The sequence below is a fragment of the Pavona decussata genome, unplaced genomic scaffold, assembly GCF_977016875.1.
Source record: "Pavona decussata unplaced genomic scaffold, jaPavDecu1.1 SCAFFOLD_51, whole genome shotgun sequence".
NCBI lineage: Eukaryota > Metazoa > Cnidaria > Anthozoa > Scleractinia > Agariciidae > Pavona > Pavona decussata.
In genome coordinates this window covers 2295420-2307500 of record NW_028145473.1, presented here as the reverse complement: position 1 = coordinate 2307500, position 12081 = coordinate 2295420, and the positions used below count along the sequence as shown (strand labels likewise).

General features: G+C 38.4%; 3 protein-coding genes and 1 pseudogene across 5 annotated transcripts in view; 1 reads left to right on the top strand and 3 right to left on the bottom strand.

Annotated features, from left to right (window-relative positions):
* The window catches only part of LOC146481052 (uncharacterized), a 2190-nt pseudogene extending 865 nt beyond the window's left edge, over positions 1-1325 (top strand).
* Positions 1-12081, bottom strand: part of LOC146481049 (uncharacterized) — a 418045-nt gene that overhangs the window by 337250 nt on the left and 68714 nt on the right. For 2 of the 3 annotated variants that reach the window (XM_085108733.1, XM_085108734.1), the window contains one exon: positions 7607-8395. The exons of the other annotated variant lie outside the window; for it this stretch is intronic. In XM_085108733.1, coding sequence (XP_084964859.1) covers positions 7607-8395 — 789 coding nt within the window. The remainder of the gene's footprint in view (positions 1-7606; positions 8396-12081) is intronic. 3 annotated transcript variants of the gene reach the window in all.
* LOC146481051 (uncharacterized) overlaps positions 1-12081 on the bottom strand; it is a 38983-nt gene that overhangs the window by 2007 nt on the left and 24895 nt on the right. The gene's annotated exons all lie outside the window — the stretch shown is intronic.
* The window catches only part of LOC146481044 (uncharacterized), a 185587-nt gene continuing 174461 nt past the window's right edge, over positions 956-12081 (bottom strand). The window contains exons 3-4 of the mRNA XM_085108746.1: positions 2618-3848; positions 956-1563 (exon numbers count right to left, since the gene is read on the bottom strand). Coding sequence (XP_084964872.1) covers positions 1547-1563; positions 2618-3848 — 1248 coding nt within the window. The 3' untranslated portion in view covers positions 956-1546. The remainder of the gene's footprint in view (positions 1564-2617; positions 3849-12081) is intronic.

Below are 12081 nucleotides of genomic sequence, written 5' to 3'. Positions count from 1 at the left end.
GTTTTCATCTGTGTTTTCATTGGGTATAAAAACTCATGCACGTGACGAATTTAGCCATTTTTAATTGGCTATTAAACTTATGAATAATTAATGAGTTTTAGAACACAATATCGAAAACCTCGAAGTTTGTCAAAAATACTCCGCTGTGCGTCGTATTTTCAACTCTCTTCTCGGTGTTTGGGATGTGATGAAACACACTTTCGAATGTTTGATATGGCTTCTCAAATGATCCATAATTCTTGGAGAAATTCAAGGCTAAAGTTGGCAAAATTTTATGGTAATTAGGATCACATATTCAAACCACGGTCACGGTAGTGATTTTCTTTGTTTTCTCTTGATGAATTATTACTGAGTTTGAGAAATATTACATTAAACGTTTTTCGTAACCATTATCAAATTATCAAAATTATAACGACACTCCTAAGCACACACTCTAACCATTAATGAGGCCCTGAATGAAATACTCTATTGGCTTGACACTAAGCCAGCAATCGTTATGAATTACAATGTACTGAACGATTGGCGCACAAAAAAGGGGTCTCCAAAAGCCTTGTAGTATTTTTGGAACGTATGGATCAAAACTATACGCGCGACGATTTGCAGATTTTATATTTTGAATGGCCATATCAATTGCCAGTCTTGGGAAGGGCACTTGAAGGTCAATTTCGGCATTTGGGTAGGGTATTTGAAACTAATTTTTGGCCTAAGGTTGCGGAAATTTGACGAAGCAAATCCGTAATAAAAAGTTCAAATGGCCGGGAAGAGGATGTTGAAATTTGGAATTGATCAGCTAGTTACAAAGACACCGAAAGTCTACCAGCGTTTCTAGAAATTCAACTTAAGAGAAACGAGGGGAGAATCACGTGGGATGCTAAAAAGGTAAGTGCTACAATTATTGGTCCATTATTGAAACGTTGCTAAGATATATTATCTGCTTGTCTGCGTTCTTGGTTGCTTAGCCCCTAACGTAACCTTCGACTGAACTAAGGCTTAAACCTCCTATATACAATCCACATAAAAGTTCAATAGAGATCGTCTATCAAAAACATAAAAATAGGAATTGGTTAAGGAAAACCCTAATTTGAATAAACATGAAATTACCATCTAATTATTGACCCGTTGTGTAACTAGGGAAATATTGCATATTAAACGTCTTCGAGAATCCGAAGATCTTCATTCTTGGAATTAATTAGTCTCTAATCTTAGTGACCTTTACTGGTAAGTTAACTACTTCAGTCGCCCATAAAGTCCAGTTTGTTCACGCTTATGATTAATCCAAACTTGGGCTCGGTTCAAACTTCGAACTTTACGTGTGACGAACAAAAGCTATTGTTTTGCTAATTTGCATTAGGTTCGGCACATGCGAAGTTCGACCTTTGAACCGCGTGCATTGGTTTCCTAATAATTTTAGTTATTTTCCTAACTGATGAGTGCAGCCAGCGCCACGGTTTGCAGTCTATCAAGCACGACTTGAACATCAGCTGTCAACTCGTTGCTATTTTGAGGACCCCAAACTTCTTGCACCATGAGAGTCACATTCAGTTTACTATGTGGTCAGGCCCTCTGCAAGAAACAAATGAACAATTACCTGGCTGCCAACTAAAATTGTAAAGGTTCAACTGGGTAAATACTTTCAAAAAAATCTAAAAATGTGAGAAAGGAAAACAAAACCATACACAGGATAGGATACAGCAGAGAGACATAAACGGATTAGAAAGAAATGCCAAAAAAATACCACTTGAAAGAGACACCGTCAATAAGATTTTGCAGTATATGGATCAAAACTGTTCAAAAATTTGACCAGGACATTTTTGCTAAAATGAAATTTGCCCTTACAGCATCGGGAAGAAAATATTGAGGGATGTCTACAAGGGAGAACAAATTATAATCAGATTTTAGTGATTGAGCGGCTTCCCTAAAAAAACACAAGAAGGACCTAATAAACTTCGTTGCAATCCATTTCCATATACTATCCATTCGCAGCCAAACATAATTAATACTAGATTGTTTGTACCACCAGCAAGGTTGGTGTTAACAAAATAGAACTATTGTTTGACGATTCGCTTGATTCAAATATGTTATTGGGCTATCCATTGGTGACACGGCCCATTTCGATTGATTTGACGCATACTTTCGTGGCTAATAGCCAATCAAGATTCACGAGTAGCCTTATGGAAACCAGCGCAATCAAAAATGAGTGCTGGGCAGCTATCAGCCTAGGAATCGTTTTGCAGATAACTTTACAAAAATCAGGAACCATTTTCAAACACAAATCTGAACTAGAGAATCCAATCTAAAAAGTCCGCTGGATGCTTTGAGTTGGTTTTCTGAACCCATCATCGTTTCCGGTCGAACGTAGATATTATAAACCCTGCTGATAAAAATTCTAGTGAGCAGGATCTACATTACTTAACCTTAAAATCCTAAGAGAGTATCTTGAAAGTTATCTTGACTTTTTTTTTATTCTTCTAACTTCTCACTCTCGGACAATTAAAATTGAAAAATATCACACACCTCGAGTGTCCGATTTCTTCGAACATAACGAAACAATGGTATCAAAAGTCAAGTGGATTTCTTATGTAACGAACTACAGAAAGATATTAAACGCATTACTTACCATGAACCATACTCAGCATCTTCTCAACAAGAGCGTCACACTGATCTTCCCAGCTGTACTGCTCCGCATAGCTTGTTCTCAGTATTTCAATCTCTTGAAGACGCTGTGCTCTGCTTTTCTCACGGACAGATGCGATCGCCTTTGCCCATTCCTCGGGGTCTTCAGATTCCACGACAACTGATTCACCAAACTTCACATCCCGGAGTGCCTCCCCGAATCCTGAATTGCTGCTGACGAGGATGGGAAGGCAGGCAGACAACGCCTCAAGGGCAGTTAGCCCGAAACCCTCTGTTCTAGAAGGCATAATTGCTAGGTCAACCTCACAAAACAGCTCTCTTAAGCTTTCCTTGTTTTGAACAAATCTTCTTACAATCAGCTGCTCTTTGGAAATACCACACTGGAGCAACTTATCTGCGACCTCCTCCTCTTTTCCATCTGGTGCGCCCACAAAAACCAGACAATAGGAGCTGTCTTTGAGCTGAGCTACTGCTTTTGCGGCGATGTCATATCCCTTGAGACTGAAGTCGTCGGAATCACCGCGACCAAAGGTTAAAACTTTAAACTTCTTACCATCTCGAGTGGCTTGTTCTGTCGTTGAGAATTCAGGGAAGATACCAGGAATCAGCTGAATGATGTCTTGGTGTTTCTTGCAGGACCGAAGATAGGAAGAATACGCTTCCGTCAACTTTGGTCCAATTGCCACAACAAGATCTGCTAATTTGCACAGGGCTACCTCAGCTTTCTTCTTCTCTTCACCTTTAGCGATTGCTCTGGGGTACTTCTTGTGCATTCCCAGTTCTTCCGGCGCAGTGTGCACTACTTGCGCCCACATACAACCGTGAGACTCCCTAATGATTTGGGCTTGTTTACCAAGCTTCGCACCGTGTCCAATTACAACATCAATGGCAAGGTCTCTTGGTGGAAAGCTCAACCAGTCAAGAGGTTCATACCCTGGACGACTCTGTGATTCCCGAATGGCAATGTTGTGTCTTCCAGCATCTCTCTTGTCCTCTTCGCCACAGGCAATTTCTGGAACTAAGAAAGTGACGTCAACTTGGGGGTGTCTCGCCAGTGAGATGGCGAGCGTTCTGTTTATGGTTGACAAGCCACCCATAGACGAACCCCACTCACTTGCCAAGAGAGTCACTTTGAAAGCTTTTTCCGCGGTCCCTGCAAGAGTTTGTGCAGCTGCACCTTGGGATGCGGCAAGCATCATGGAAGGACTAGATTCCTGAAATTTGCAAAACACAGCCATTATCGTTAGAAGACAAATATCCATAATATGTTAAACTGAATATCAAAATATATTGAAAAATTAAATTTTGAAATAAATCTTAAAGTGCCCTTAACCCTCCAATTTGTTTTCTTTTGGTAGATTTCCATATCTGTGAAGAACTCATTTTCGAAAAATTTTTTTAGAAATATTGATCCTTTTTATTTTACGAGCGCTAAAAGTTACTGAAATTTTTAAATTTTTGCGCTCTTTAAGCCCCGCTGGACAAATTTTTGTCTCGTTGGGCTCATTAGGAACGAGCCAATGAGAAGCGTCCGATATTTGACACTTTCTTAGCTGTGACGTAAGAAAAGGAAACCAGAAGGATTCAGAAAGAATCTTATGCATGCTGATTCCTTTCTCTACATTTCGAGAGTTGCTCAAAAACCACACATTTTTCAACCATTTTCTTTGTTTACAATTGAAGCATTACCGCGAATCTTCGGATATTTTTGCACGATGTCCTTTTCTTACGTCACGCTCCATATTTGGCCGAGTGGGGGACTTATGCGAACGATAGGTAAAAATATCGACAAGACTGTCTTTACTTCTAGCGCTCGTAAAAAAAAAAGGATTCAATATTTCTCAAAATTTTTTTCCAAAATGAGTTCTTGAAAGATATGGAAATCTACCAACGGAAAACAAATTGAAGGGTTAGGGGCACTTTAAAGTTCAGCTCCAAAAAGAATGACGATCACCAGATCACAATTCACCGTTAGCTCTAGAAGGCTCATTACATAAATGTTCAGTGTTAATTGACCCTATTCCGAATATGGGTGGATAGTTTACTAACAAAAATAATTATGATAATAATTAAGAGCTTATTAGGCGCTAATATCTATGTAAATATATTCAAATGCGCCATGAAAATTAATACTAAATTAAAATTAACATGCATATACACATATCGGATATAAAAGAACGACTCAAGAATAAGAAACTAATAAAAAAATAAAATCAAATAAAATCTATAGCCATAATCTTAAAATTATAAGCGCAAAAATAATCTTAGCTCCTTAGTAAAATGAAATGCTCTTTTGACAAGGCAAGTCGTCCTAAAACTCCCAACTGAACTTGCTTCCCTAATAACTCTTGGCAGTACATTCCATAACTTAGAAGCGGCAAAGAGGAACGCACGAGAGTTGCCTTGGGTTTAAAACTAGGATGACTAAGCAAAGCCGATTGAGTCACATCAATAGAATTCCTTAAGTTATATCAAGATACAGGCTTACGAGTCATTAAGGAACTTAGGTAACAAGGTGCCAAGCCCTTAAAAAATCTTAAAGCAACCAAAAGCTTCTAAAATTGAATTCTGAACTTAACAGGCAGCCAGTGTAAATCAATTTATAAAGGGGTGATATGACAGTATTTACCTTAACAGCTAAGTTAACAGTTTGCCTTAGCTTTGAGGGAATGTAATGTATTTTGACGTATTTTATAGCAAAGCTTTGAATTTCGAACATCTTGGGAAATGAACACGACTAACAAGATATTTTAGTGTACAAAGAAGAAAATAATGAATACGTGAAGGCTAACCAGGAAAGAAAGCATACGTAAATTGAACAAGCTTAATCGAGTAAAATTGTCAGCAGGAGCAGGGCCACGAATAAAAATGAAAAGTAACGGTAACTAAGCTTTGCAGTTCAGGAATAAATAATAAGCAACATCTTCTAAAGAATTGTGTAAGGGGAAAAAATCTTTGCATCTTTGAAACAGATGTGGACAGTGCAAACCAGATTTGCAAAAGGAACAAGTGATGATTTTATAGCAAGTCTACATAGCTTCCGAAACATCTTTGGGGTTAATATCAGCTCATTCATACATATACTGAACTCAAACGGAACTTTATTAGATGTTTATGTGAATATATACATGTATAGTTTTCTGGCGCTGTAGGTAGCAAAGCTAATCTAGGCGGGCCACGATAACAGAAAAGAAAAAGTGACTTTTAATGCTAAGTAAGAAGGCGGAGCTATAATATCAAAGATGCGAAAACAAGGAGAGGTTTTTGGGAGGACTAAAATAACGAAGAAGAAGAACTGTTTTGAGCTTCTTTAAAGTCAACACGGGAGAAAAGATAAGGAAAACCTGAGGTAGTGTAGAAAGGAGAGGAATGACAAAATGGAAATATACAACCATGACAGTTGTGATTTGACTTTTGTCACTAAAGATTCAAAATCGTCATACAAGTCTTCAGATTCTAGGATGTTAAATAGTACAATTTGGATTTTCTTTTTACAACAGCGTTTTGGATAATACCCGGAGCTTTGTTGGTAACTCATTCCACAGCTTCACACCGTCTCTAGAGAAAAACTGTCTTTTTATCTTAAGACTTGATCTTTGTATATAACATCAGATACAAAACATCGTGTGTTATAGGAATGTTCTCTCAATTTGGAAAGAAATGAATCTTTAAGGTTTGGAGGGACACAGCCGTTACTAAGTCGTGCATCATTTTAGCCAGCAGTTTATGATACAGAGAATTTAGAGGTAAGATTTTCGCGTAAAGAAAAACGGGATTCCGTGGCCAATTCTAACAGCAAAATACATAAAACGTAGGGCACGCTGTTGTAAAATTAGAAGTAATCTTAATTGGGTTTTGGTCGCTTGCCCTCACGCAACTAGTCCATAATGCAAATAGGGAGTAATAAGGGAATTGTAAATGCTAATGAGGGTATGAAAGGAACGAAACGCCCACGTTTTGACAACAGGCCAATGGTTTTATTGATTTTTAGAGCAACGGAGTCAATATGAAATTTCCAGGACAACCTATAGTCAATGAGGACACCGAGATATTTAACGTATTCTCTACATTTCAGATACACATCATTACTTGTTAGGGGATCATTGATATACATTTTGCGAATGAATGGAAGTCTTTTCTGGTAAGGATGAAAGATCACGAAGTTAGATTTTTTGGTTGAGGGTTCATTTATAACCGTTAGTATAAACATTAAATTAGACAGAAAGAATCTGGTGTGGTAAACATTAGTCTTTACCTGAGCTGGCTGAAAAAACTAAAGGAACTGACCTTTCAGCAACAGCAAGCTGAACTGAACGTCTCAACTTTGCTGTTCCTTTTGTTGTCTAAATTTCCAAAAGGTTTCAAGGGTCGCAGAAGAAGGGAGATAAAAGAAAGAATTTTAAGATTGAAATAAAACTTTAATCGTTCCATCTTTCAAACGGTTAATTCTATTGCTATGTCCAATTCAGAATATAAGATAATTCTCTTGTCTCGTACCAAAATAATGCATTCGTAAGGTCTAAAAAAACCACTGAAACGTACACTATCATTTTCTGTACACTTCAGGTATGCTTTGGTTTAACACGAAAACGGTTTTCCAGGTTTTGTTGTGTTTACCTGTACAGTACAATGTAGTTTTTAGCGTTGTTCTGTATTACCGAGTATGCTTTGTATCTGTTCTTGTAGTTGTAGCAAATTCTTAAAGTTTGGTTGGTCTAGCTCCTGAATTGTACTATGAGAGCTATAATACCAAAAAACAATTTCCCATGATGAAGCAAATGTTTATTGTTCAACCTTTTACAGAAGTGAAGGTAATGTTTGTGAGGCAGTCCCCCGTGGGCGTGCTCTGGCCTTGCTTCAGTAAAAGCGGGAATCTGTTACTTGTATTTGTAAACACACACTGTTTTAAAGCGCGTTCGAATATTCTTTCTTAGAAAATGCGCAATATAAATGAAATAAGTTGATTTCTTACCTGGATTGTAGTCCGAGAAAACCATTTTTTCAGTGCACCTACTGAAAGTTCTGCATCATGGACTCTATCATGCTTCATGCAAATCAGCCGCTGTTTCCGTTTCATTTCAAAAAGATGCAAACAGTCCTCGTGGGTACATGAGACTTGGTGGTGGGTAGGACATTCATTCTGACAGTATGGACATGCAACACATAATTCATGTTGCAATCCATTCAGATACGGCAGCTCGTGGGACAACTTTTGTAAGGTGTCTTCGATGAACACACGGACGCACACTGGTACCTCAAACGATTCTTGCACTGACACCTCTTCGTCTTGGCTTCTTTGCCTCAGGACAATCTTGATAAAGCTCTTCTTGCAAAGAAGAATGAGATCGTAGATTAACTGCCTCGCAATAACAAACCTGGCACCATTTTGGTACAATCTGGGTAATGGTGTCTGCCATGTTTCGCAGCACCAAGAAATGGATCTTGAAACAAGCTGAGTGAAGAGACCATGGGGAACAAAACCATCCTCAAACCGAATGTACAGTGGGCAGGGATCTGACACGGATGGCTCTAATTTCAACAGATCTTCAGGTGACGACTTGAGTTGTGCTGGTACGAAATACTTGACACCAGTGGCCGTGGATGAAAACTTGGCAATCAAACCAAACTGCTCCATCATGTTTAAGATATCGTCCTTGACGACACCTTGTTGGATAAACTTGGAAAACACATGGTCAACGAGTTCCATGCTGAGGAAACCAGTTCTCTCAACTTCCAGCCAGTGCTTGGAACGCAGCGATTCCTAAAAGAAAAAAGAACATGTAAAATAATCACCAAAATCTAGAAGAACTAACGTCCGATTAATAGAGACCTATAAACTTTAAACAAGAAATACAATGCTTTTTAGGGATTCTCATTTAATAGGCCATTTCCGAGTTGCTTTAAACCTCATTATATAAGCGGGGCTAAGACGGAGTCGTCTTATGAAGGGGAGAATAGTGGGGGCATAAAAAGCCCCAAAACAGCGAAAATAACGAAAAATCACAACGGACACACAAGAGGTGAGTTTGTTTTAATCATCTTACGTAAAAAATGAGGATATTTTAAAGTGTTTAGCGTTTTAAATGAATGATATTTTATTCCCCATACAACGTCTTATAAAGCGCTCAAATCTTCAACGGTTCTCATGTAACCTAACACCGCGTAAGATGAAAGGTCACGTTCCAACTCACACAGCCGTGAAGCATATATGAATAAATAGACAATTAATCTTTCGCTTTCTCTAAACATGAGCTTGGGACACCTGTGTCTATTCGAGCCTTTAAACTTTTTTCGCGCCAAAAAAAAAAAAAAAACACCGCAAGGAGTCCATTTGTCTTTCACGTTCATGTTATCGGATAGTGAGCTTGGGCTGCCAGTGTATTACCTATTAATATATATATTTAGCCAAGCCTAAAAGCGGAGCTCCAATTTTTTTCATAGCATTTATAAAAATCTGTTTAGTGTATGAACGTAATAACCTTACCAGTTCCTCATCCTTTCTGCAGTTATATTTTTAGTGCATATGCAGCAAACTGCCCAGACAATAACAATGCAATGCAGAGGGCAATTTTTTTTTGAATGTTGATTTGTTACAATGAGGCTGGCTGAACACGCCAGTTCTACATTCCGTTTCTTAATTTTGTGTCCAAAAACAACGACTTCTTTCAAGTTCTTTGGAGTTCGACTGTTTAAGCCGGGTTGTTTGTACCACAAATACATGGAAATCAAGTGCTGCAGCTAGAAAGGGAATTCCTAAACGTTAGTTTTCGTGTTTCTTACAGGAATCAGCAAAAGCCGGATTATTTGTGTCAAAGCTAAAAACTTGGATAGGATTGACATTTGTTCAGTTGAGAAACTCAAAACAGTCATGGCGACCATGCAAGTGCTTTCAACTAGCTACTTCTTCTTCTTACAATTAGCAATTATCCTGCAAAATCGCGCGGAACAAGTATCGCCTGATACTTAGCCGACGAGGCCGTAGGCCAAGTTGGCTAAAATCAGGCGATATTCCGCAAGATTGAGCAGGATAATTGTTTTATTATTCAACACATTGATGACAAAGCACAGATTTATAGCAGAAAAGCTGAACTTTATTTGTCAAAAAAAAAAAAAGAAACTTGTAACATTTTCCCGTGCCCGGACCGGCATGAATGAAAGTGGCAGCTTTGTTCAAGTTTGAATGAAATCGAGAGCGTTTTACATCAAGCTCAGTAAAAAATTGAGTACTCGTCTTGTGCGCCAATCGCTCCGGCAAGATTTTCTACAAATTTCTAGCACCAAAAGCTAAAGCCAAGCAGTATTTTGAAGCTGCGAAGCTTTGTTGTGTCAGCTGGGCCGAGCTGAAAGACTGGAAATGCTTTTCAACGATTTCTCGGGTGAGTGTTTCTTTGTTTACCACGCAAGCAATTTCACAATCTTTCCTCAGTGTTTTGACAAACGCATCTAGTGCCTTGTTGCTTGCAAGAACTCTGGATCTTTTATGAAACTAAACGATTTTTCAAGCGGCTCTAGATCTGATGTTTCTGAGAACAATTACTTTGTTCGAGTTCCGTCTATCTTTTTGTCTGCCAGATAGCTAAAATTTCTCGAGGCCCCTCAGTGCGAACTCGGATTTTCTCAGGTGGTTTTCCCCATCTCTTCAAGACGAGTTGAGATCTCTGTTTAACGGTTGCGAAAACCAATCTAAGGAAATACATGTACTGGAAGAAAGAATTTTCGTTTACAAATGATTTGTAAACGGCCGTCGAATTTCACGTCATGATAATATTTTTTTGTGTAAGAGTAAGTTACCGGCCCGGGGGAAAATGTTTGGAAATTCAAAACTGTGTCAATTCTGCTCCTATAGTAATAATTCTAGTCTCGTCAACCAAATAGAAAATACGGGAAAATAGTCTTTGGTGTATGGTAGAATTATTTCAGAGCTTTTAAACTTCTGTCTGTTTACAAACGCATGAGAGCCGTGTGGTGTGAATGAAAAAAACACGGTCACGAAACAATATTGTACAAAAATTAATATCTAAACGAATATCGATGGTATCGAGAATTTAATAAACGATAAAAGCATCTGCGTAAAGCATTAAACACATAGCATAAATAAAATTATCGATTGTTGCCTGGAAGAAAGCATTTTCGTTTACAAATGATCTGTTATATAAACGGCCGTCGGAATCACGTAAACATGACATTTTCTGCGACAGCAAGTTAGCTCCCGGGGAAAAATGTTTGGAAATCTAAAACTGTGTCAATTCTAGGCCTATAGTAATAATTCTAGTCTCTAAATAAACGTCAACAAATGGAGAATACGGGAGAATAGTCTTTGGTGTGAGCTTTTAAACTTATGTGTGTTTACAAACACATGAATGCCGAAAGGTGCGAATGAAAAAAAACACGGCCACAAAACAAAATGTTTAAAAATTAATTTCTACACGAATATCGATGGTCTCGAGAATTTAATAAACGATTAAAATATCTGTGTAAAGCTTGGAACACGTAACATAAAGGAAAGTTATCGATTTTTTTACGGGAAGAAACCTTTTTGGTTTACAAATGATCTGTTGAAACGGCCGTCGTAATCACGTAAACATGGTATTTTTTGCGAGAGCAAGTAAGCTCCCGGCGAAAAATTATTGGATATGAAAAACTGTGTCAATTCTGCTCTTAATTAGTAATAATTCTAGTCTCTAAGTTTAAGAAAAGGAGAATACCGAAACGTACTCTTTGGTGTTTGGTAGAATTATTTCAGAGCTTTGAAACTTGTGTTTGTTTACAAACACATTTATAAGCTTAAGGGCCGTGCGCTGCGAACGAAAAAACACACGGCCACGAAACAAATTTTTCAAAATTAACTTCTCGAATATTGCTGGTATCGAAAGCGATTAAAGTGTCTATGTAAAGCTATTTTAGAGTTCTAAAAGTTACCATAACTGATCACGAACGGGTGATATAGGCAAATGTGAGGCTTCTTTAAACTTGAGCTTACTTTTCTTTTCCGGTCGGCCTGCTCTAACTTGGTATCCGTCGCTCTCTTCCACGTTCAACTTTGCTTGATCGTCTCCGCTTTTTTGTTTTCTTTTTCTCTCTCTTTCTCTTCTTTCCACGTTTGTCAACATATCCAACAAATACGTATAAATTGTCTTTGTGTTTTTCGTTCGTTAGCATTTCTGTTGTAAACGCATCTTGCCAAACTATCTCGCCATGCAACTTCCCACCAAACAAACACGGGCGCATTAGCATTGTGGGATTGCGTACGGACGGTCGGACGGTCGGATGGACAAAAATGACGTCATAACCAAACCAAAATTTCTCGCATTCACGGGTTACCAAATTCTCTTAGCTATGGGGCTCCGCTGCGCGCGCCTGCGGCGCACGCGAGAGCTCCGCTATAACCCACCCATTAATTTTCGCGTGATTTTATTGGCTACTTTACGTCACGTGGTGCAAATTCAC